At 42.3% G+C, this 22,663-nt stretch overlaps 2 protein-coding genes across 3 annotated transcripts in view; both read left to right on the top strand.

The window, feature by feature from the left end:
• Nucleotides 1-7,995, top strand: part of RCAN2 (regulator of calcineurin 2) — an 84,357-nt gene extending 76,362 nt beyond the window's left edge. Inside the window, exon 5 of the mRNA XM_058835939.1 lies at nucleotides 1,519-7,995. Coding sequence (XP_058691922.1) covers nucleotides 1,519-1,679 — 161 coding nt within the window. The 3' untranslated portion in view covers nucleotides 1,680-7,995. The remainder of the gene's footprint in view (nucleotides 1-1,518) is intronic.
• A 1,747-nt stretch (nucleotides 7,996-9,742) lies between these two features.
• Nucleotides 9,743-22,073, top strand: ENPP5 (ectonucleotide pyrophosphatase/phosphodiesterase family member 5). Of its 2 annotated transcripts, none has more exons than XM_058834372.1 (4): nucleotides 9,743-10,248; nucleotides 12,059-12,928; nucleotides 16,041-16,217; nucleotides 17,540-22,073. In XM_058834372.1, exons 2-4 carry the CDS (start codon nucleotides 12,106-12,108, stop codon nucleotides 17,908-17,910), a joined length of 1,371 nt encoding a protein of 456 aa, XP_058690355.1. In that variant the 5' UTR covers nucleotides 9,743-10,248; nucleotides 12,059-12,105; the 3' UTR covers nucleotides 17,911-22,073. The 2 variants fall into 2 exon arrangements, with proteins under 2 accessions (XP_058690355.1, XP_058690354.1); XM_058834371.1 differs by lacking the exon at nucleotides 9,743-10,248 and adding an exon at nucleotides 10,272-10,524.
• The last annotated feature ends 590 nt before the right edge of the window (nucleotides 22,074-22,663 follow it).

Raw genomic sequence — 22,663 nt, 5'->3', positions numbered from 1 at the left:
TATTTCTCTTTTCATATTTTAGCCTATCAGCAAGACCTGTAATGCTTTGCTCGATTTGGATTCAGAGGAAAGGTTGCCAAAAATAGAGCAGTTAAATGTCAACATTAATGGTATCACAGCAGTAAAATATTTATCACAGCAAGATGCCTGGCTTATAGCTATTATTCACTAGTTGCCTCCTTTTTTTAAGCAAAAATACACCATGTCCTATAGTCTCAAGCCACCCAGGCTTATTTGGACTAGGAATTTGTCAGCACAAACAGCATGTGAGCACAGTCCCAGAACTGCATGTGCTAATGCAGGGCCAAACCTGCAACCCCTTCCTCAGGTGAATTACTCTGCCATAAACTGGCTAACAAATGAAACTCCAAATTAGTACCACAGGCAAGCCATAGGGACTGCCATTTGCTTCCATGGTACAACACCTGACGCTGCTGGGTTCTGTTAGTGGTGCAGCATTTAGGAGCCATTGCACCACAAACAGAGGACAATTGGGTTGCTGGGGCCCCACCTTCCTCATCTCAGATGATTTTGCAGGCAATGTGTTTTTCTTAAAAGTCTTAAATTAATTCCTGGCAATTTAATAATCAAGCTACTTGTATCCCATGTACAATCCAGAATACATGTAGTGCCAGCAGGCTGAATTCAGGACTGAAAGTCCTATGACTGATCCTTGGTTTGCTTGTGGACTTTTGCAGGTAACCACCCAAGCCCATATGGGCCATTCACTTAAGAGCTGGACTCGATGATCCTTTTGGGTCCCTTCCAATTCAGAATATTTTCTGGGAAAAAAAAAAAAAAGCCACATTCATCTTCCTCAGAGGAGTACTGTGTTGAGACTTAAAAAAGGAATGTAGATAGTAAGAAAATATAATGTACTGTTTAGGCGTTCAGCCTGCTCTAGTGAGCATTTATAGACTGCTCTGTAATCTCATCTGCAGAGACAAAATTCGTTACAGCCCCAGCTAAAGAGCTTTGAAACTGAAAATCTGTCTGGAGCAGAGATACAGGGTTTTTTTTATTTCTGGAGAAATTAGATTAAGTGTTGAAATCTGTCTGAGGGCAGCAATTGGGCTTTAAATGGGACCGAAGGAAAGCCATAGCAAAAATAAAGATCAATTTCAACCCAACGGGTGTGGAATAACTTCAGACTAGTTGGATAGGCTGGGTTCCAGTTCATCTTTTTAACCATGAACTTCTGTGTTCTTTCTCCTCTGCCTACATTGGGGGTTTCTTTCAGTGCTGTTGGCCACCCATATTGATGTGAAAACCCATTATAGACATGAGGGTGTGTGTATTTCATGATCCTTTACAAACCTGTGATCAAACTGCCTCCTGGGACAGGATCCCCAGGATGTGTTGTGGCAGCTGGCAGAGTCCAGCTGTGCTGGTGCTCACCTGGATTTAGGAGCAGCACGCACTCAGCTCCCTACCCAGGTGTGGAGTATTCTGCAGTCCAGGAGTGTCCCGGGCTGTCTTCTCGGATCTTTTGATGTGATTGCTTTTCTCTGCTTCCAGGAGAGAAATACGAGCTGCACGCAGGAACAGAGTCCACTCCCAGTGTGGTGGTGCACGTCTGTGACAGCGACATGGAAGAAGACGAGGACCCAAAGAATTCTCCAAAGCCAAAAATCATTCAAACTCGACGCCCCGGTGTGCCGCCGCCTGTATCTAACTGAGCCTCTCCGGCAGAAGCAGCACTTCTCTCTCCTCCAGCACAGCTCTTGGTTTTTGTTTGCTTTATTCTGTTGAAAGGCAACCTTTGCCTTCTGAGCACCGGGACATTAAGGTCATTGAAACCCCTTCACAGTAATCAAGCCTCTGTAACAAAAGGGCTAGGAAAAAGATCTTTGTACCTGTAACCATATCACACACCAACTGATAGGTCTAGCTGGAAAGGACAAAACAAGACTGAGGAAACAAGGGAGGGTTTCAGTCTGAGGATCTTTTCACAGCTATAATTTGCATGCTGAAACACCACTACCAGAGAGATGGTTCAGGTGGGAATTAGGCCAATGTCAGGCTTGATATTAGAACTCCCAGGATTGCTACTGCCCTTCATCAAGCAGCCTATTCCTCTCTTCCTCACTTCCCAACAGACCTTAGTCTTTTCCATTTCCCCCTTTTTTTAAGGGGGGTAGGTGTGTTGTTTTTACTCTACTTGCAGCTTGGTGGCCTTTTAACCCCCCTGGAACTTTCTGTAAGGAATACTATCTTTGCAATGTTTTCGGAAACAACAGAAAACAGCCCTCTTCCAGCAACAGCTGTAGAGAATGGTGGTCTGAAACAGTGGCAGGGATGCAAGATGGAGCTCTCTGGGCTGAGGGGAGTAGCAGCAGCTGCTGGGGGGTCTGGTCAGTCCTTCTCTCAGGAGAGAAGGGAGCCAGAATATCAATAGGGATTGTCAGTTTATCTTCTATCAAGGGATGAATGGCTTCTCTCAGGATCTGAGGAAGAGGAGCTGACTGATTGCTCATGTAAGATGGGATTCCTTGCTCTCTCTCATAGCTGTATGTTCCAGTAACATTACAGGCTGAATGCTTTCCTAGTGGTGTGGTGAATAGCCCTGAAATTGCCAGTAATTACTTGCACATCTCTAATATTCAGCCCTTTTCCCTTCCCACGTCCTGTGCTTCAAAACCCTTTTTGAGCTGTATGCAGTTTGGGTTTGTGGAGGTGAGCAGAGGTTAGTTAAAATTCTTTTGCTGGTTTTTTTTTCTTTTCTTTTCTTTTGTTTTTTTGTTTTGTTTTGTTTGTTTGTTCTTCTCTTTTTTTAGGCCAAAGAAAACAGGACCATAATTACACACTTGAAATTAGACTGCATGCAACAGAATCCCCCTTTTTCACCCCATCCTGCATGTTTCTTTCACTTGCAATATATACTGGGTTACAAAAACTGTTCTGTGTTTGCATCATGGCTGACAGCAGGCAGATCCCGGATTCCCTGTCTGACAGACCTTCCATGATGATCTATTTTTTTAATGCATACTTGTCATTTTGAGAACATATTTTCTAGACATTTGAGCTCAGATTTTTGCATATATTTAAGCATGCGCTTAATTTATGCACATGAGTAGTTCCACTGAAATTAATACTGCAGAAACTGAGCGTATATGTAAGGTATGGTGGGATTTTTAAGCTAATTAGCTGCAGCTGTTCTCTCCAAAGTGACTATAAAATGGCACAGTGAGCTTCCATGGTTTAAAATCCTTTACAGCTTAAAATAAGTAAATACATCTTGGAAGCTTATTCTAAGTTCTGAAAAGTCAGCTTAGGTTCTATAAGCAAGATTGTTGTCATAAAACCTAATGATCTGGTTTTTGAGGGAGGGTTCCATCACACCCTTAATTAGCAGCAATGCTACAAAGCTTCTGCAGAGTCAAGTCCCCATTGCAGGGGTCTTGGCTTAGCAGCACTTCCAGGACAACAGGCATGTTGCTCTGTCAGCGAGGACAGGAGATGGCATTCCCAATGTGCATGGTGAGGACATCTGGGAATGAGGACTTGTCATCCTCACACAGTTCAGCCTCTGGCCACCACAGCCCTCCCTGGTATTCCTGATGAGATGTAGTTCTTTACTCAGCACTCAGTGCATTTCTGTAACGTGATCATTGTTACTGCATTATGGGCATCATCGTGTGCGTGTTACACTGATACAATACTGGTCATTAAATACAGCAGAGACTGAACAGAAAATGGGGCTTTAGTATCTTCATGATAGCTGTGTAAAGTTTCCTTAAAGTAACTCCTTAGATGTGCCACTTCAATTATTTTACTAGTGACACATATAAAATTGGTTTAAGGAAACAAATTGTCACTCACAGGACAAGGAATGTATCCTGTTGAAAACACCATCTTAGGCCACAAACGACATTCCAGGAGCAACGCCGGTGGCTTTTCTGAGAACACACCCAGCACTGATGTCCATGGGGTTTAGTTTAGCCCAGTATAAACAGGGACAGTAAGATTTAAACATGTAAATGATCAGATATCATTGCTAATGGATTTTTTTACAGGCAAGACTGTAGGAGGCCAAATCTTGTGCTTGTATCCATGCCCTCAAACTTTGGAGAGACATGGTTCTGAATTAAGTACTTTGGCCTCAAATGATGTAAAACTACACTGCAAATTAAAGCACTGGACCTTAAATGTTGTTTCCTCAAAGTGTATTTTCAAACATTTTAAATGAGGCCCTGTTCAGTGACTAACTCTGTGCTTTGTAAAGCTGTGTGGTACTACCCAGGAGGCAGCAGGACGTGGCTCATTGCTTGAAGCACTGAAATAGAAACACAATTACAAGCCTGAAAATTCAAAGCAGTCTCTATGAGCAAAGCTTATATATTACCTGTATGTGATAAAATAATGGTCATCATAAAATAAGTGTTTCATGTATTATGAAATAATGTCCCTGTCAGCAAAGTATCAGCATTTGTGACTCTTGAGAGAAGCTAGTGTTTTACTAAAGGTTGGTTCTCGCCTGATGTGGAAAGAATGCTTCTTTCAAAAAGTGCTGACTATCTGGAAGGGGAATTGTCCTATTCAGTAAATCACAGGCAGAGCCCCATCTCATTTGAGTGGGAATTTGCTTTTCTGTAGCTTTTCTGAGGTCAGCCGCTCTGACTTGCACTTCTTACAGGGTGTCAGGGGTTCTCTCCTGGGAGCCCTGGAAGAATGGAGCCTCAGACTTACACTGTGGCTCCTGAGGCATGGCCCACATCCTTTTAATTTCCTCCCCAAAGCAGGAGCTGGAGGGAGCAGCTGGAGGTGATGCCCTGGGGCCTCTGATGGGTGGACATAGCTCCTGCTGCTCTTTGGAAATTAAAAGAAGGAAATCAGGGAAGTACAGCTGCTGTTTCTGTTGCCTGCTGCCTGCTCGTCCTTTCTGACCTCTTCAGAAATGAGACTGACATTTTATTGACTTCCTCACTACAGTTTAAAGCATGAAAACATTTCCAGTGCATGGAGAAAGAGTATTTTGGAATCTATTCTTTTGGAATAAAACACAAGTAATTTCTGTGGCCTTGATTTTTGTAATTAAGACAAGGTGTGCAAACACCCCCCTTCCTAACATACACAGACACACTCCAGTAAACTTTGGTTTTGGCCAAGAAAATATGGCAAGAGCATCTCTTCCTCAACCATAGCAAGACCACAGCCATAGTTGCTGTAAAGTGTTTTAGGTTAAAAAAATTCTCCCTATGCATCAATTTTGTAGCACTAATTTGATCCTAAATTGTGTGGGAGGGGTGGGTTGGTTTTCTTTTGGTCTTTTTCTCCCTCTTTCCCATTCAGCAACTCTGTAAAAGCTTTCAGCAAAAATACAGATTGTTGTTTGTATTGAGGAATGGACTGAGCTCCTGGCAGGATGTGATTCCAGTGGTTTGTCTGAGCACTGTCACAGATGCCATGAGCGTTTCCATTGTATTGTACATAACTTTTGAAATATTCTATTTAGTCATATTTTATAGGAGTATTAAAAAGCTTCTGGCTAATTAATCACTTTTACACTTCTATAATTCAGAGCTTAGTTTAAAATAATAAATATGGCAAACAGTATTTTTGTGTTCTGCTTGCATTGGCATTTGGAAAAGCAACATTTAAAGAGTTAAACTATATCAATAAAATGAGTAGTGTGGTGTATACCCCTGGTAGAACTGAAAATGCTTAAATGTGTGACATAGGCCAAACTCTCTTTCAGTAGAAATTAAGGGGAAAGCAGCCTTCTTGTTGGCAGGATATGCCATGTTCCATTTTAAGCCGCTGCAGTTTCACAGTCATGTGAACTTGCTCTGGTTTGCTGTGGATTTGGCTCAGTGTACACAAAAAAAGCTGCAGTGCAGTCCCTGGTGAGCAACAGCTCAGCACGAACCCTGATGTGTTTCTCACTGTGCTTTTATACTCATGGGTGATGCTGTGGCCATGAGTGCTTGGACAAGGAACATGGCATGCAGCTGCCAGCCAGGCTGGGGAAAGAGTTCTGTTAACATTCATTATTATAAAAATTGAAACTAATTGTTATCTCTTGCATCAGTTTGTGCTGGGTCTTGCAAAGGACTGGAAACTGGGAGATGAGTTTGCTGGTAATTGTCCTGTGAAGTTCTGATATTGGATTGCTCAAATCTGGATTTGAAAAAATGATTTGGTTTTCTGTGTGCTTGGCATAGAAAACTTCATTTCTCAAAGGATGATTGTTCATGATTCTGAAAATTCGATCCACTTAAGAAGTCTCACTGGAGAAGTAAACTCTGAACTCTTTAATTCCTTTGGAAAGGACAGGCCTTAACCTCTATGTTTTAATTAGAAAAACTAGTAATGAACTTCTTCAGGGGTTTTTTTCACCTCTTTTAGAGGTGAAAGGCAGGAGGCCTAGTTTATTCTTTGAGCACCAAAAGAGCTTCCCCCACCACAGTGAGTTTCTTCATCCACCCAACTGAAATGCTTTGTTTGCAGCGTGCCAGCTGTGGCTTTTCCATCGTGCTTGGCACTGGACACAGCACTGGGAAATGAGCTTCAGGGCTTCAGCTGTGGATGGCAGAGAGCTGTGTGTCCCAGAGGACCAGACTGATCACAGTCACAGTGCTTTCAGATCCTCTACAGAATATTTACTGAATTTATTTTTGGTCCTTTAGTGGCAAACACTTCAGCACTAAACTTTTTGCCATTTCAGGCTTTCTCTCACACATTCAATGTGAATGTAAGACCTTTGCATTTCCTTGATTCCCTTTTGCCTATGAAATCACTTTTATTCTGGTGAATTAAAAAGCAAAACCAAGTATGGATTAAAGTCCCAGCCAGACCCTCATTTATACTCAGCATCATGCAATGCTCTTGAATAACAAGTTACACTAGCAAAATCCCCAAACACTGTTTATCCTGGTTTAACCCATCTTCTGGGGGAGTACAGCAGCTTTCAATATTCCAGGCTCCTCTTAAAAAGAGATTTTTTTATAACAGTAGCTGTGCTCTTTTTTTGAATACATGTAGACTGCAGCATTCAGGGGTAAAAGGACAAGGGAGGAAGTGTAAAAGCTCTTTCCCACAGGTCTATTTGAAGTGTAGAGTATATTTGCTTTGGCTTGGAGGGGGGAGAAGCCAGCACTGTTAGAGGCAGAACAGCAGCAACACTCTGGATGGAAGGGCAGGAGCCCTGAAAGCCCCTACTGCAGAGATGCTCAGAAAGCTTTAAAAAAGCAGCCTGAATTCTCTCCCCCCTTCTGTCAGTTTGTTCAGCAACTACATACATTCTGGGGCTGCAGCAAGAGTCATCTTAATACAGGATTGTGTCTTCATGCCCTAGCTACAAAGCTTAAATAGGGACATTTGTTAGGGAGATTCTTGCTGGAGTAAGGCTGGGAAAGCTGTGAAGTGTGAGCAGCCTTGAAGTTAATTAAAAATTAAGATATTCACCATCTTAAAACAGACTTCAGGATTCAGATCCGTGTATCTGAGAGCTGTATTAAGGGCCCATTTGAATCAGGGGCTTCCTCACTCACAACGTTAAGAGTATCCAGCAAGAAAGATTAAACTTCTCTGTTCTCACCAGAAAATCAGCCTTCTTTTAACAAATTATTGTATCTGATCATATATCTAGTGTGAGAAAGTTGTGTCTACATTAGTGTCACACAGATGTGTTCTCTTCACTGTTGGGTTAATGAAGGTAAATGTTTTGAATCCATTTTAGAGCTGAGTTCTTGTACAGAAACTTCTGACAGAAATGCTATCTGTAAGGACTGGTGGATCCTTAAGTGTCGGTTTGGCAAGTTGTCCTACTGTGGGTAGCTGCAGAAATATTTTGTGTATGTTGTTGTAGATTTAAAAGCATTGCTCATGGTTTCATTTGAGTGTCTGCATTTCTGACACGGATGTGACATATCTGTATATATTATAAATCAATACTATTTTTAACCACATATTTTGTACAAATATTCACATTAGCTCTGTACTTCAATGAAAATCTATTATGGTATTATTAAACATTTTGGTGGAATTAGCAAATTCCTTGTCCGTGCTTTGCTTTCATTTTATATCAGTGTTAAGTAGCTGAGCCATTTCTGGCATGCAAGGCAAATATAATTTCCAGCTATTCATGTTGTTCCTTAAATCCAGGTGCTCCTGTACCCTCTAGTGACTGATCCCAGCCACTGCAGAGGCAGCTCCCAACACCTCCGGATCTGAGAGTGCAAACTCAAACCTGAACCAACAGTAAATGTGAGCACAGTATTTTCTAGCTAATGAGTAACAGCGTGGGACAGCACATTGCAGTTGAGGGACGCCCGGCAAGAGATTTCAATATACACAGGTGCAGTTTTATAACAACTTTTTCCTTTTTTCCCTTTCTCCAAAGTTTCTGGCGGGGTTCACAGCCAGGAATCAGATGATGAACTCTGTCCTACTGGTGCAGAACAGCCACATCTGCATGGGTTCTACCAGGCATAGAAGCAGTGTGATTCTCCAGGCTTGGAATAGCTCAGCCTCACACCTGAAACAGGACAGCAGTAATGAAGGAGGGGAAAAAAAGACATTAAGAAAACAATTAGAAGAGCCTTGACGCCTATTACAATCCCTGGTGGTAGGGTGAAGGGGAGAAAAGTATCACATGTATGTATATAAATATAAATAAAAATAAAAATAAATATAAAGAAATTAATTTATAAATATTTATTCACTAGATAGGCAGTGTTTGTGGATAGATAGATAGATAGATAGATAGACAGACAGACAGATAGATAGATAGATAGATAGATAGATAGATAGATAGATAGATAGATAGATAGATGTCAGCCATAAAGTGATTAATAAGCATCATGTTTGATTCTATGATTCTATATGGTTGGACTTGATGATCCTCAAGGTCTCTTCCAACCTTGACAATTCTGTGATTCTGTGTTCCCATGCACCAGTAAGAGGATAATGGTTTTGCACACTGCCATGAATTGGGGTGGGGTTTGTGTACATACACAGGACACGGACTTCAGACTCACATATAGCACAGATCCTCAGCTAGGAAAGGCTGGATTTTTGTCCAGCTCAGCAGTTTAGGTTCTAGTGATATGGGGAGAGATAAAGTCATTTGCATTCCAGGCCATAGCTATGGGTGTGGACATCAAAAGGTGGGGAAAAGCATCTGCTGAGAAGCAAATGGAAAATTTAGAGCCTCAGAACACAAGAGGAGAAAAAAGGGCTGATAGAAAAACAGCAGAATCAAAACCAGGTTTTTTTTAATTCTTATTATTATTTCTAAGTGAAGAAGCACTTCCAGATATCCAGAGAATGAATTTTATTGCTTGTTTTTACAGCAGGTCACAAACGAGCCAGCCCTCCCCATGCTCTATTTCTATTTAATTTCTATTTAATTTATGACATGCAGCAGCACCTTACAACCTGGCCCTCTTGACACCTGCTGAAAGGCTGCACCAGGGAGCCCACTCCAAACACCACCTGAGGTCACCTCACCTGTGACCGGGGCGTGCTGGTGACAGCAGCTGAACATGAGCCAGCTGTGCCCAGCTGTGCCCAGGTGAGCAGTGGCACCTGGGCTGTACCAGCCGTGCTGTGGCAGCAGGGGCAGGGCAGTGACCGTCCCCTGTGCTGGGCATGGCTGAGGTCACTCGAGAGCTGTGTCCAGTTCTGGGTGGTGTCAGTCCAGGAGGGACATTGAGGAGCTGGAGCGTGGCCAGAGAAGGGAACAGAGCTGGGGAAGGGTCTGGAGCACAGCTCTGATGAGGAGCAGCTGAGGGAGGGAGCTGGGGAAGCTCAGCCTGGAGAAAAGGAGGCTCAGGGGGGCCCTTCTGGCTCTGCACAACTCCCTGACAGGAGGGGACAGCCGGGTGGGGTCGGGCTCTGCTCCCAGGGAACAAGGACAGGACAAGAGGACAGGCCCTCAAGCTAAGCCCGGGGAGGTTTCGGCTGGACATTAGGAAGAATTTCTTCACAGAAATGATGATTAGACGCTAGAATCGGCTGCCGAGGAAGGCGGTGGAATGAGTCACCGTCCCTGGAGGTGTTTAAGGAAAGACTGGACATGGCACCGAGGGCCCCGGTTCAGTTGCCGCGGTGCTGCTCGGTCACAGGCTGGATCTGTGATCTCAGAGCTCCTTTCCGACCCAAATGACCCCGTAATTAATTCCGCAATTCGCTCATTCCGCCATTCCGTGTGCCGCTCGCGCCGGGCCCGCCCCGCACGCGCTGCGTGACAGCGCCGCGCCCGCCCCCGGGCGGGGCCGGACCCGCAGCTCCGCGGCCCCTCAGGTAACGGCGGCGGCTCCGCGCTCGGGGGGGCCCGGTGCCCTCCGGCCCGCGGCTGGGGGAGCGGGCGCTGCGTGTGGGGAATGGCGGCCTGCGCTCGGCATTCGCGAGTGCCCAGCTCCGGCGGCCGCCGAGCGGGGCCCGGGACGCTTCTCTGTCTGTCTTGTCCGTCCGTGTGTCCGTGTGGCAGCTCCTGCCCTTGGCAGTCCGTTGGGTTCGTCCCCCCAGAGCCCCTCCGGTCCCCAGAGTTTTATGGTGCCGAGTTCTGCGGAGACCCGGGTCAGTAGATGTGCTTAGGCTGTATTCGGGGAACAGCGGTATGAGAAGGCCTCGGAAAAAACACCAAACCACCCGTCATTTATTATTTATTCAGAGCATGCAGTTAAGGAATTAGAATAATAGAATTATAGATCATACTGAGGTCATTAGTCGTGTAAAATTCAGAAGCAGAGACCTGATTTCACTTGAGAGGGCTTCATTACATACTTGTCCCTCCCCAGAAGGGGAATTTATGGGCTGTGACTAATTTGGCAGCTGGGGTTCCTATGAGCACAACAGTGTGTTGTGCCTTCATCCTTCAGGTTCCTCTGGAAGAAATCCCCCATCAGGTGGATCTGAGGTAGTCTGTAGCCTCTGAGTCTGTGTTGTTTGCTGAAAAGGGAATTATGTCTCTGGAATGTCAGTTTGTTCTTAGCAGAACTCTAGGTCTGGATTTTAATTTTGAGAGACATGCAAGTTTGGTGTAACATTTGACTGTCTGCAAGTTGCAGAATCCTAGAATCACAGAGTGGTTTGGGTTGGAAACTCATCTTATTCCAACCCTCTGCCATGCACAGGACACATTTTACCAGCTCTGTCCAATCTGGGCTTGGACACTTCCAGGGATGGGGCAGCCACAGATCCCATTCCATTGTTGCAGTGGTATTCAGATGCTTGTTATACCATAACTTCTTATATTCACTAGGATATTTATGTACTCTGAGTATTAAGATGGATTTATTGGTTGCAAATTCATTGTTTTCCAGCTGAATTTCAGTGGTGATTGAGTTCCAGAGGATTGCTGAAAAATGGGAACCTAAAGGGAATTGTCAGGAATATTGGTACAACCCACATGCAGGATTGGGTTAAGCAATATCTGGTTTTGTGGTTAAATTGTGCTGTTGAGAAAAAAGTGGGGAATATTAGCATGAAATTTTAGGTCAGTTACAGACAGGGAAGTTCTGTGTGAGGGTTCTTACAGGGATCTTGCTTTGAGTAGATACCTGAGTTTTCAACAAGAAATTGTTTGGGAAGAACAGGAAGAAACTGGGGCAGGGGTGCACAAGCCAATACAATGTGAAATTATGTGTCACATTTTGTCAGATAAGGACATAATAAGGACTGTTAGATGAGGAATACCTGTCATAGCTAGGAGTAGTCAAAATCCTTGAGTCTTGTGATCAGAATTAGAATCACAGAATGGTTGGAAGGGACCTTAAAGGTCGTCTTGTTCCAACTCCCTGCCATGGGCAGGGACACCTTCCACGAGGCCAGGTTGCTCAGAGCCCCATCCAACCTGGCCTTGAGCCTTTCCATGGATGGGGCAGCCACAGCTTCTCGGGACCTGTTCCAGGCCCTCAGCCCCCTCACAGTAAATAATCTCTTCCTAATATCTAATCTAGCTCTGCCTTCTGTCAGTTTGAAGCCATTCTCCCTGTCCTGTCACTGCATGCTTTTGTAAAATATATCTTAGAGAGTATATAAATACATAAGGAATGTTTTAGACATTCATTCTTAAAACTGAGTTATGACTTTGGCAACTTCTGCTCAACAGATACCACGTTGCCTCAGAAGACAGGACAGATATCCTCCAGAACAGCCATGAGCAGTTACTGTAAAGTCCTGGGAATTTTCTTACTCTTTCTTCAAAGTGCACTGTCTCTCCAGCCAGCCCAGCCCAGAGTGCTGCTGGTGTCTTTTGATGGGTTTCGGTGGGATTACATCTACAGAGTGTCCACTCCCAATTTTCACTATGCCATGAAGAACGGGGTGCACGTCAGGCAGGTCACCAATGTGTTCATAACGAAGACGTACCCCAACCACTACACCCTGGTGACTGGGCTCTATGCAGAGAGCCACGGCATCGTCGCTAACGAGATGTATGACCCTGTCCTGAATGAAACCTTCTCCCTGAACAAAATGAACACCCACAATTCCAAGTTCTGGGAAGAGGCCAGCCCAATATGGGTGACGAACCAGAGGGAAGGACACAGATCTGGTGCTGCTATGTGGCCTGGAACAGATGTGAAGATACATGGAGTCTTGCCGACACATTACATGCCCTACAATGAATCTGTTCCCTTTGAAGACAGGGTAGCAAAGCTCATTGACTGGTTTACATCAGAAGAACCCATAAACTTTGGTCTCCTGTACTGGGAACAGCCTGATGAGATGGGGCACCTTCTGGGCCCAGAAAACCCACTTATGGGAGCAGTAATCAGTGACATTGACAGAAAACTGGGATATCTCATTTCTGAACTGAAGAAAGCGAAGCTGTGGGATGCAATAAATGTCATAGTCACAAGTGATCACGGAATGTCACAGTCGTCCTCAGAAAGGCTCATTGAGCTTGATCAGTACGTGAGCAGAGAGCTCTATGAAGTCATCGACCACACTCCTACCGTAGCCATTTTGCCAAAAGAAGGTAGGAGCTGCAGCAGTAATGTTCCCTGAGGAGGTGCTTGAGTATCCAAACTTTATAGACCGAGTTGGTTGTAGCAGCACTGATGGCAGTAGGCCATCAGCCTTGAACAAGGAGTACTTGCAAGATCCCTTTGTTCTTTTTTCGGGCTCTGTCAAAAGCCTGGATTAACTTCCAGAAAAGAAAAGAGAGCAAATCTGTTTGCTGCTGACTAATATTGCCAAGGATCCTTTAGTCCTTTTGAGAAGTAAGATAATCTAATGGCATTATCAAGGCTGAATGGTTCTCAAGGTAGATAACACCTGAATGTTACATATCTAGCCTTTCATCAAGATGATGAAGCCATAGTGGAAGAATTATTTTTCTAACTCAAACAGTAAACTGAGAACAGATGGGGATCTTTGATAAAAAGAAAGCCTGTGTTGGCTATTTGATTAGCTGCCAGCTATTGTAGTTCACTTGAGTTTTTTCCCGCTGTCATGCTGAACAGCCAGCCAGTTACATTCATACCATTTTTATTGTGATAAATATGGGCAAGAATAGTGTTAGAATTGAAATCTGAAATCTGGTTGCAGTCACCGAAGGGTTGCTGAGGTGACAGGTGTATGCTTAGTGTCACTAATGCATCTGCTTTTTATTTTCATCATCAAGTACTGTAAACTACTTGGTGCAAAAGTGTTAACTTGGAAAATAACACCCCTGCCCACACACAAAAAAAAAAAAAAAAAAAAAAAAAAAAAGCTAATTTGGAAGCTGAATTTTAAGGTGGCCTTCTGGAAAGGTGTTTTATAAGAATTCTGTAACATTTGTATCACTAATGGATAGATGGCACTTTGTATTTAATGCCCAGGCAGGGAGAGTGTTTTGCAGAATTAAGTGACCTCTAAGTGCAAGAACAAATGGGACTTGTCATTTTTAATTTGAAGAATACTCCAGACTAAAATGTGAGTATGCCCGAACTGGATGGTCTCTGCTGCCTGAGCACAGTCAGGCCCTGTAGGTGGGTGCTGTTTCTCTCTGTGGTGATAAAAGAGCCACATTTGGGAGCTTCATCCCCATAGAGGCAAACAGGTTGCCCAAGATGTTCTCATTAGCAAATAAAGAAGCTGTAAAAGTAAACTTCAGTGCTGAAACCTCCCTAATGCAGTGAAGGAGAACTTTAAGATGCATAATTTGATTCTCCTGTCTGCTAAATGCTGATAAGAAACAGTATCTCTGCTGCAATTAGATGACAAAATAGTAAAAAAGCCATTTCAGTGGATTTCAGAAACAGCTTGGGTTTGATTTTTGCCCAGAGATTCAGGTATTTATTACAGTACCAATAATCAAGAATTAGTTTTGAGCACTGCTAAAATTCTTTCCTTCAGTGGTACCAGATGTGATTTTTATTATAAAGCAATGAGTTTCACTGTCAGTTCAGGTATGAGTTAATATATGCTTAAGTATATAACACTTATTCTTCACCTGTTATTCAATTTGTCTTTCTTAAACCAAGGGAATAGTAAAACTTTGTGAGATTGAGGAAAAGTTTGAATGCTTAAAAATGCAACGATTTCTTTTAACTGCTTGGCTGTGTATTGCTTCCCCAAGAGATGGATTAAAGCTCTTATTTAACCATGCTGCTATATTAGTGTGTGTGGGGAACTAGTTACATGTTCACAAAGAAGATACCTGTACCACAGCTGATGATGCTGACCGTTTTCTTGCATTTAATATAAATATATTAATTCACATAATTAATATAAAATCAAGTTTGCTATATTTGGGGCTTCTCCTTCCTGCCATCCCACACAGAAGCTGACATAACATAATTAACTTTATTACTAACATAGTCCTAGAAATGCTGCATTAGAGTCCCTCATCTTCTTGCTGTAACTATCTCTGATACCTTTACTTTTGCTGTTTCATCTTGACCTTTGTTTTGTTTCTTAATTTAGTGATTCTATTTTTTTGTGCCAGTTTGAGATAAGAAACGTGAATGTTTCCTTCAGAATGTATACATTAAAGTATTTTTCTTCAGAATTTCTATACTGGATTCTAGGAACTGAGGGGGAAAAGCAAGATGGTTTCTTTAGAAACATTGGCCACTTTCTCCCAATTTTTTCTCACTGATTCAACAGTCCATGGATACTGGAAATGGCAGTCTGAAAGGGGCCTGCAGACACACTGTGCCACATGTGCTGCATGTGCCACACAAATACTTACCTAGGTCACAGTGCTCAGGGATTTGGTGTGTCACTGGAGTCTGTTGTGTGCACTCCATGACTCTCAACAGGAGTCTTAAGTGGAGGCAGGGAATGAAGAAATTTGGTCAGATGTCAATTCCTGAACTTGCTTTTGTGTCCCTGTCTGTTCTGGTTCCTCCATTCTGTGCACTGGTGTTCCAGCCAGTTTGACGAACTGCTGGTGGCTCTTCAGTGGCTTTTACTGGAAAGGCAAGCTCAGAAATTGGACATAAGCAAATAAAGAATTGGGAGTGGAAAATACCTATTTATTCAGTGTTAGTAGACCTCTTGAGGGTTTGTGCTCACTGTGACTAGGGAAGGGAAAGGGAGCAAAAAAATATGGAAAAATACAGAGGAGTAGGCTCATGCTGTTGGCTGTTATTGACTAATAAAGGAAAGCAACAAACTGCTTTAAAATACATGAAAAGTGTCACTTGTCACAGACAGCTAGGTGACAGAATTTGGCCTGAATGCAGCCATTACCTCACAGACACATTTAGGAGCTGTCTTCTTGCTTTCAGGCTTTACATAGAGCTGGGAGGTTTTGCTTCCTTTTCCAGGAGACAACTGAATGCTTTCTAACTCATTCCTGTGAGAAGTTTACATTCTGATAAGTGTGAAATGAGGGATTTTTTTCTAAAATTAGCAAGGTAGTTTTTGCTTGGGAACAGGCTGTGAAGTCTGGTGCTGAGGGGGATCTTAACATGACTGAGGGTTTGGATTTCTCACAGGAGCTTCTGTGCACACACTGCTGTCTCTTACACTTATAACTCGCTTCTGGGGAAGTGCATTTTGCCCTCTTCCTTCAGCTGTATTTTAACTACTGATGAGTTCAGTAAACACACTGGTATGTTTAATTTTTGTCTTTTGTCTCTTTTGTTTGTTCGAAGGCAAACTGGATGAAGTATATGAAGCTTTGGCCAACGCTCATCCCAACATGACTGTATATAAAAAGGACCAGATTCCAGATAGATTTCATTACAAACACAACAGTAAAATTCAGCCTATCTTAGCAGTGGCTGATAACGGATGGGAAATTGTACATAACAAGACTGAAGGTTTTCTAAGTAAGTATTCTGTCTTTATAACATTTTGCTGTATCTTCCAAGGCAGGGACCATACACGATACTTTCTCTCCTAGTATCAACAACCAGTGTTCATTTTTAATTTCTTTTAAGGCTTGAAGGGAAAGCTTAAGTGTGTGAAATTTATATTTTTTTCCCCTGATGGGATGGGAAGCACCCTACTGTTAAGGGAGGAGGATCTGCACTTACCATTTCTTTAAACATTAAACTAACTGAGATAAGAAAAATCACGTGTTTTAGTGGCCCCATGCTTGAGGTCTTTCAGGATGTAGCAAACCAACAAGCACTTCCTGAGAGATTAAAAAAGAAAGTTGTAACTGAATGTGTTGAGTAGAGGGTAAATAGGGTTATTTTACTATGTTTTACTTATTTACTGGGGAAGGGTTGGGTTGGGTTGGAAAATACATGAACATTTTCTGAGAGTTCTCAGCTTGTGTGGGTGCTACACTGAGAGTAACCTCATTCTATTGCTACCAAGTCTTTGGATATTGTGTTACTGCACACCAGTGATTTTCATTTGCCTTGGAGGAAAAAATGTATTATAGGTGATTTGAAGGAATAAAACTCCCAACACTTTCAAGTTCCTCACCTTGTAGTTTTGAAATTTATTACAGGTAGCATGGAGACAGTGAACTGTAACTTCTTGGTAACCTAAAACACAGGTGTCATCTGGTGAATTCTTACATTTCTAAAGGAGAACCTTTTGAACTTTGCTGCTGGTTATGAACCTGAAGTGTTACCAGCAAGACTTAATAACATTTTCAGTAGCTGCTGAGAGCACCTTCTTGTGCCTGTGTGTTTGACACATTCCTAGGTTTTAATGCCCCTGCCAGCAATGGGCACTGGGCACCCACCAGTTCTTCTTCCTTGTTGAGGAGTTGATGGTGCATGAAATTGTCAGTGTCTCTTTGGAATCACACCAACAGTCTGACTCTACATGTTTTTATTTAATTTCCCCTAAGAGTTCTGGACCAGTTGCAAAGTTGGAGCTTTTCCTTGAGAAAAATCAAGGCATTTTGGGTGTACACAGTGTGCCATTGATAATGCTGTTAATGCCATATGAGCTCACCTTTTTTCCCCCCTCTTTGTAAACAATGCTCTCCATTGTGGGTTTTTTAGGTGTTTTCTCTTTGTAGTTCTGAGACTTGCTATGTGCTAGGAGACATTTGTGCTGCCAATCAAAACAGTTCTAAACCTCTGTAAGAACGGCTGTGCCTTTTCTGCATTCTGCTAATTTTAGGAAAACGTTCAATGCTTGTTTTGCAACTTTGGGATGTTGACCTTTATCTATCTTTTATTTCTAGTTGGCAATCATGGATATGACAACACTCTACCAGAAATGCATCCCATTTTTTTGGCAGTTGGGCCAGCTTTCAGAAAGAATGCCACCAAACAATTCATGAATGCTACGGACTTGTACCCCTTACTGTGCCATCTGCTTGGCATCAGCCCACTGCCCAACAATGGTTCCTTCAATGCTGTGAAGGATATACTTGCTGAGAAAGTTCCTGGAGCCCGTGGAGCAGATTCCTATTCCACTGTTGTAGGAGTCTTCCTGGGCAGCTTGCTCGTTCTGGTTTTCACTGCAGTTTTTGTTAAGCATTTTGTCCTTGCCCAAGCAAATTCCATGCAAATCCGACACACTGAAGCTGCCCAGCCACTGCTGCAAGATTAATAACACCTGGGATTATTTCCTGTTTGAGGCTTAAAATAAGCCTATAAAAAGAAAATAAACAATGGAGGTGGATCAGCATGAGTATGTGGAGTGAAAAGAGATGGATGCTGATCCATTGGTACCCTGGGGCATGAACAGACCAGGGATGGAGAGAGAGCATATTCCTGTTTCACCCTGCAGCCACTTCATCTTCCAGGGCTTGAAGATATCCTAGGTAAATCTGGGAAGCTCTGTGTGTATGTAGACCTGTAGTGACAATAGACCTCAAATACCTTATTATGGCTATTTTTAGGGAAATAACATCAACTGGGTTGCACTTCACAGACTATTAATGGTAATTTAATTTCCCACCCTCTTTTTTGTTTTATTCTTTGAGGATTTTTTTGAGTCTCTTTGATTTTAACAAGTCACTGAATGGTACTTAACCTCTTTGTTAGTATTTTTCTTCCCTGCCCAAGGAAGCTTTTGCATGGATCACCATTACAGATAACTTGATTAAGGGTTAAATCCTTCAGGAAAGAACATTATTATTCAGCTAGGTCATGCAGTGCTAGGTGTCTAAATTTAGAGTTACATATATTACTTCAAATTCCCGTCTTAACTGTAGACCCAAAATACAAATCTTAAGTGGTATTGCCTTTAGCAATCAGCATTAAACTGCTTGATTCTTAATGTTTTAAAAATTTATTTAAGTAAATATAGGTTTTTGCCACTTTAGATACGATTTCAGATAAATGTAGGTCTTTACTTTTTCTATTTCCTGTACACTGCACTAAATTTTCTAGGACTTCCATGCAGCTGGCAGGATAAAGACACGTACAAGCACCACACCTGTATATCCAAATGGAGTCTTCTATTTCTGTGGTACTAAGGGAGGTGAATAAGTTAAGGAACAAGGATGCTCCAGCTGGTTTCAGAGTGTTGTCAGTCTTGTTCCTGGTCTGCTACTGAACATTCTGAGTTTGACTTGTGTCTTGGGCTTTGTCTGCTCTGTCTGGGTGGGTCTTGGAATGGGATGATCAGGATTACAGTTTAAGGGGCAGCTATATAAATCTTAAGCCATATGTGTTCTTAAATCTGAAAAAGCACATTTTAATAATTAAAGAAAAGGTGTAGGACTGGAGTTTATTTTTCCAGAGGAAAACTTCTGTCAGGGAAAAATATTAATCCTGAATCAACAAAGGCACATATTCTTATTCTTTTGCTTGTGGCAATAAATCTTGCTAGTGTAGTTGTGGGGTTTTTTTGTGAGCTCACTTAAGTGGTGAGAATCTGCTGACTAAAGTTTGTATGAAAAACATTCTGTAGCTGTTGAGAAAAGTTATCTAATGTCAGACTTCTCCCCTTCTCCCTGTGAGATGATAGTATTTCTCAGCACTTCATTGCTGAGTACAATGCCTGAAGGAGAAAGAAACTTTCAAAATTAGTAAAGTAGCAGATTAGGTATTTTTAAATTCAATTTATGTCTGTATCCACACCCCCCAGCAGAGGACAAGGATGTAGATGTGCTCTGCCAAATCAAGGGTGTGACTGACAGGCAGTACTGCAAGGCGAGGGCTGGGGTACAAAATTCCTTTTGCTGGGCTAAATTCCAGACTTAATGAAGATCTGTTGCGCTCCTCTGTGATGGCAGGGACACTCACTTGGCACCAAGCTGCCTTGCAGACAGATGTGGACATTTCCAGAGGCCACATTTGGGTGCAGCGAATGCTTCCAAGGGAAGGCAATGAAATAGCTCAACTTAAGGGTTATGCTGAAAGTTCAGCTGTAACAGTAACTTTAGGAAAGCAGAAAAATGCAAGTCTAAAAAAAAGACAGCCCTTGATTTGGGGGATGTGGATGAAATCCTGTCAACTCCAGATGACTCGGTGCTGTTACTGTGCTGTGAACTGCCTTGTTTTCCTGCACTGCCATTTTCTTAAGAAAAAACTGAAGGAAAAGGTCTGTAAGGCTGGTTCTTAGTGCAGCTAGCCATCAGCTGTGCCTAAAGTTGAATTTGCTGGCACAGGTAAAACTGAGTGCTGCACAGGCTCCAGCTGAACCACACCAGTTCACAGCAGTTTTCAGAGACCTGAAGTCTGAGCACAAAACCCAAACCTCTGAGTTGTTACTAATCCCTTCCAAAAAGTGGATGGCACACAGCAAATGGATGCACTGAGTCCACCTTTTCTTGCTTATTTGCAGCTTAAAGATGAATTGTAGCACAAATGGACTGTGTGTTTAAAAGGAGATCTGCAGGCTTTGTTAAGGCAGTAACAGTGACAACAATGCCATAACCCTCACCTGTAGCTTCTGCACTTTGGAACATGTTGCTGTAGTAGAAATTCTTCTTATTGCTGTAATTTCATAGCAGTGATCATGGCAGATGTAAAAATAACTGGGTTGTAATCTCAGAGCTTTTCCTTAAACCCCACTTTAATTGTAGCAAGCGTTGTTCTATCATCAGCCAAAGTGACCCTTGATTTTAAGGACGGGGCAGTTTGTGTTGATCAGTCATTTGGGACTTAGATTTACCTGCCCAAATAGGCAACAAGGATAGAGCAGTAGGTTTCCTCCAACAAAGGGTTTGGGAACAATAATACTCAGAATGGGCTGGGGACACGAATGTGAGAATTGTTGATGTCATTGTTCTGTATTGCACTGTGAGGCCCTTCTTTGAGGAGGGCAAAATAAAACCTTGTAAAAAAAATTAAGGGAATCTTGTAGCATTTGGGTATTTCAGATTAGGGTCAAACATTTCATTTATTCTTAAGTGTATTTGCAGGTAGCTCTTGGGTAGTTCCTTTTTAGGACATTTGCCCAACTGTTTTAAGTTAGCTTAATGGGAGTGAGCTTAATGAAATTGAAAGCACAGATGATGCCACTGGAGAAAAACAGCTATTTTTTCTCTGATGTGACATTTTGTCAGACACCTTTTTGGGTGGGGGGGACATGGGATTTGGTTTCTCTGTATATGAGACTTTCTATGATGTACAAACAAGTTTATTGGAAGGAGAATTTGAGTAGACTGGGTACTGCTTGTAATTTAAACTTGGAAACCAAGAATGATGTATGGTGTGTTTCATTACTGACCTGTGGAGCATACAGATGTCAAATGTTTTCTTTGTTTCTTCTTGTTTGGAAATGCTGAAGTTAAAATACATCTTTGCTATAATGCTGTCAAGCATGGAGTGCTGGCTTCATTTAAAACACTTCAGGAAAACAAAGTTGAACTGGGGGGAGATTGTTGGGGGAGAACGTTTTCAACTTGTATGCATCCCAGATATTCTCTGGACTCTGCAAAGTGTATGCCTTTGTTAAAAATAACTGGAAGTGTGATAGAACTTTGGAATTTTAGGTCACAGTTCTTATATAACAGACTTCTTGTTTCCCACCTTGCTGCCATATATGGAAGAAACAGCTATCGGTTACCAATAGTGGGAATCCAGTTTCTTTAACTAAAAAAAAAATTCTTCCAGACTTGGTCAAAAGCTGCAGTAATGCTGCTACAAGAAATGCACTCAAAAAAAAAAGGAAAAAAAAAGAAAAGCAGAAAAATTAGATTCATTAAATTACTTAGGTTAGAAAAGACCTTTAAGATCATCCAGTCCAACCATTAACCCAGAATTGCCAAGCCTGTTGTAAGATTAAATGTTGTGCAAACTGACTTTTCATACAATCATAGAATAGTTTGGGTTGGAAGGGACCTTAAAGATCAGCTCATTTCAACACCCCTGCCCCCCCAACCTCTATTAGAAGCGTGAACAGTACAGTCTTGAGCTGCATGTGGGAGAAGGACAAATGTTCAATGGTTGGGGTCCTGTTCTGTAAAATGGAAATTTAACAGGTTTACTTCCCAGTTTTCTTCCCTTCTTAAATAATGCCATGGATGCTGTCTTGACCATATCTATGCTGCTTTACAAACCTTTGGTGGCATGTTTGCCCTACAGTAAAGGTGACATAAGCATTTATTAGATAGTAAACTACAGAAATTGTTGCAAGCACATGAAAATAATAAATTCAATAGTGGTATCAGCCTTCCCATAATGAAATCCTAATCTGAATCCTATTAACAAACCTCCATTGCTGTTTTTTTGCAGTAAAAGATGATGCCATGCATGTTAGAGCAAACACCTGTCCCTGTGGCCTGGTCCTTGGAGGAACACAAAGTTGGTTTATTTTCACAGGCAGTGTGCAGGCAGGAAGTTACTGAAAGCAGAGCTTTCAGAGGTTCACCGGAGAGCTGGACATTCTAGCATTGCTGTACTCAGTGTGGAGAGTTCCTGTATGGAGGCAGTCAGTCTACCATCAGCCTTCAGTGCTGGGAAGTGTCACTAAATAGCCCCTATTCCTCTCTAAACTGCAGGAACTTTTCCCTGAATTAACCTGCCCCGTGTGACCTTTGCTGAGTTGTGTCTATTTAGCATGTCATTAAATGTTGCCACAAACTACTGTCCCTTTATTGCAGCCTTGAGAAAGAACAAGCCACAGCTTTGCTGTTCTTGTTCTGAACTGGCTGCCCAAAAGGAAATCAGCTACTGGCTTTCATGAGAATTACTTCACACAAACCAGAATGAGGCAGTGGAAATATTTTGTCATGCTTAAAGCTCTATTTTTAAAAAATAATCATCCTTAAATAAATCAACTGCATGTCTTAAAGACAGAAAGATGTCTTTTCTAGATTCTGTTGATTAGCACATGATCTGTATGAAACTGGATGTACAAGAGCTACTGTGAGACCTTTTGTGCCAGGAAGAACACTCAGCACCCTTAC

The sequence above is a fragment of the Poecile atricapillus genome, chromosome 3, assembly GCF_030490865.1.
Source record: "Poecile atricapillus isolate bPoeAtr1 chromosome 3, bPoeAtr1.hap1, whole genome shotgun sequence".
Classification (NCBI taxonomy): Eukaryota; Metazoa; Chordata; class Aves; order Passeriformes; family Paridae; genus Poecile; species Poecile atricapillus.
This window is presented reverse-complemented; position numbering and strand designations above follow the sequence as displayed.

Excerpts from the sequence above, each read along its gene's own strand:
- ENPP5 (XM_058834371.1), top strand. The coding sequence starts at position 10,329 with ATGGCGGCCTGCGCTCGGCATTCGCGAGTGCCCAGCTCCGGCGGCCGC. Across the intron at positions 12,929-16,040 it reads AGCCATTTTGCCAAAAGAAG|GCAAACTGGATGAAGTATAT; the intron begins GTAGGAGCTGCA and ends GTTTGTTCGAAG. Across the intron at positions 16,218-17,539 it reads CAAGACTGAAGGTTTTCTAA|TTGGCAATCATGGATATGAC; the intron begins GTAAGTATTCTG and ends TTTTATTTCTAG.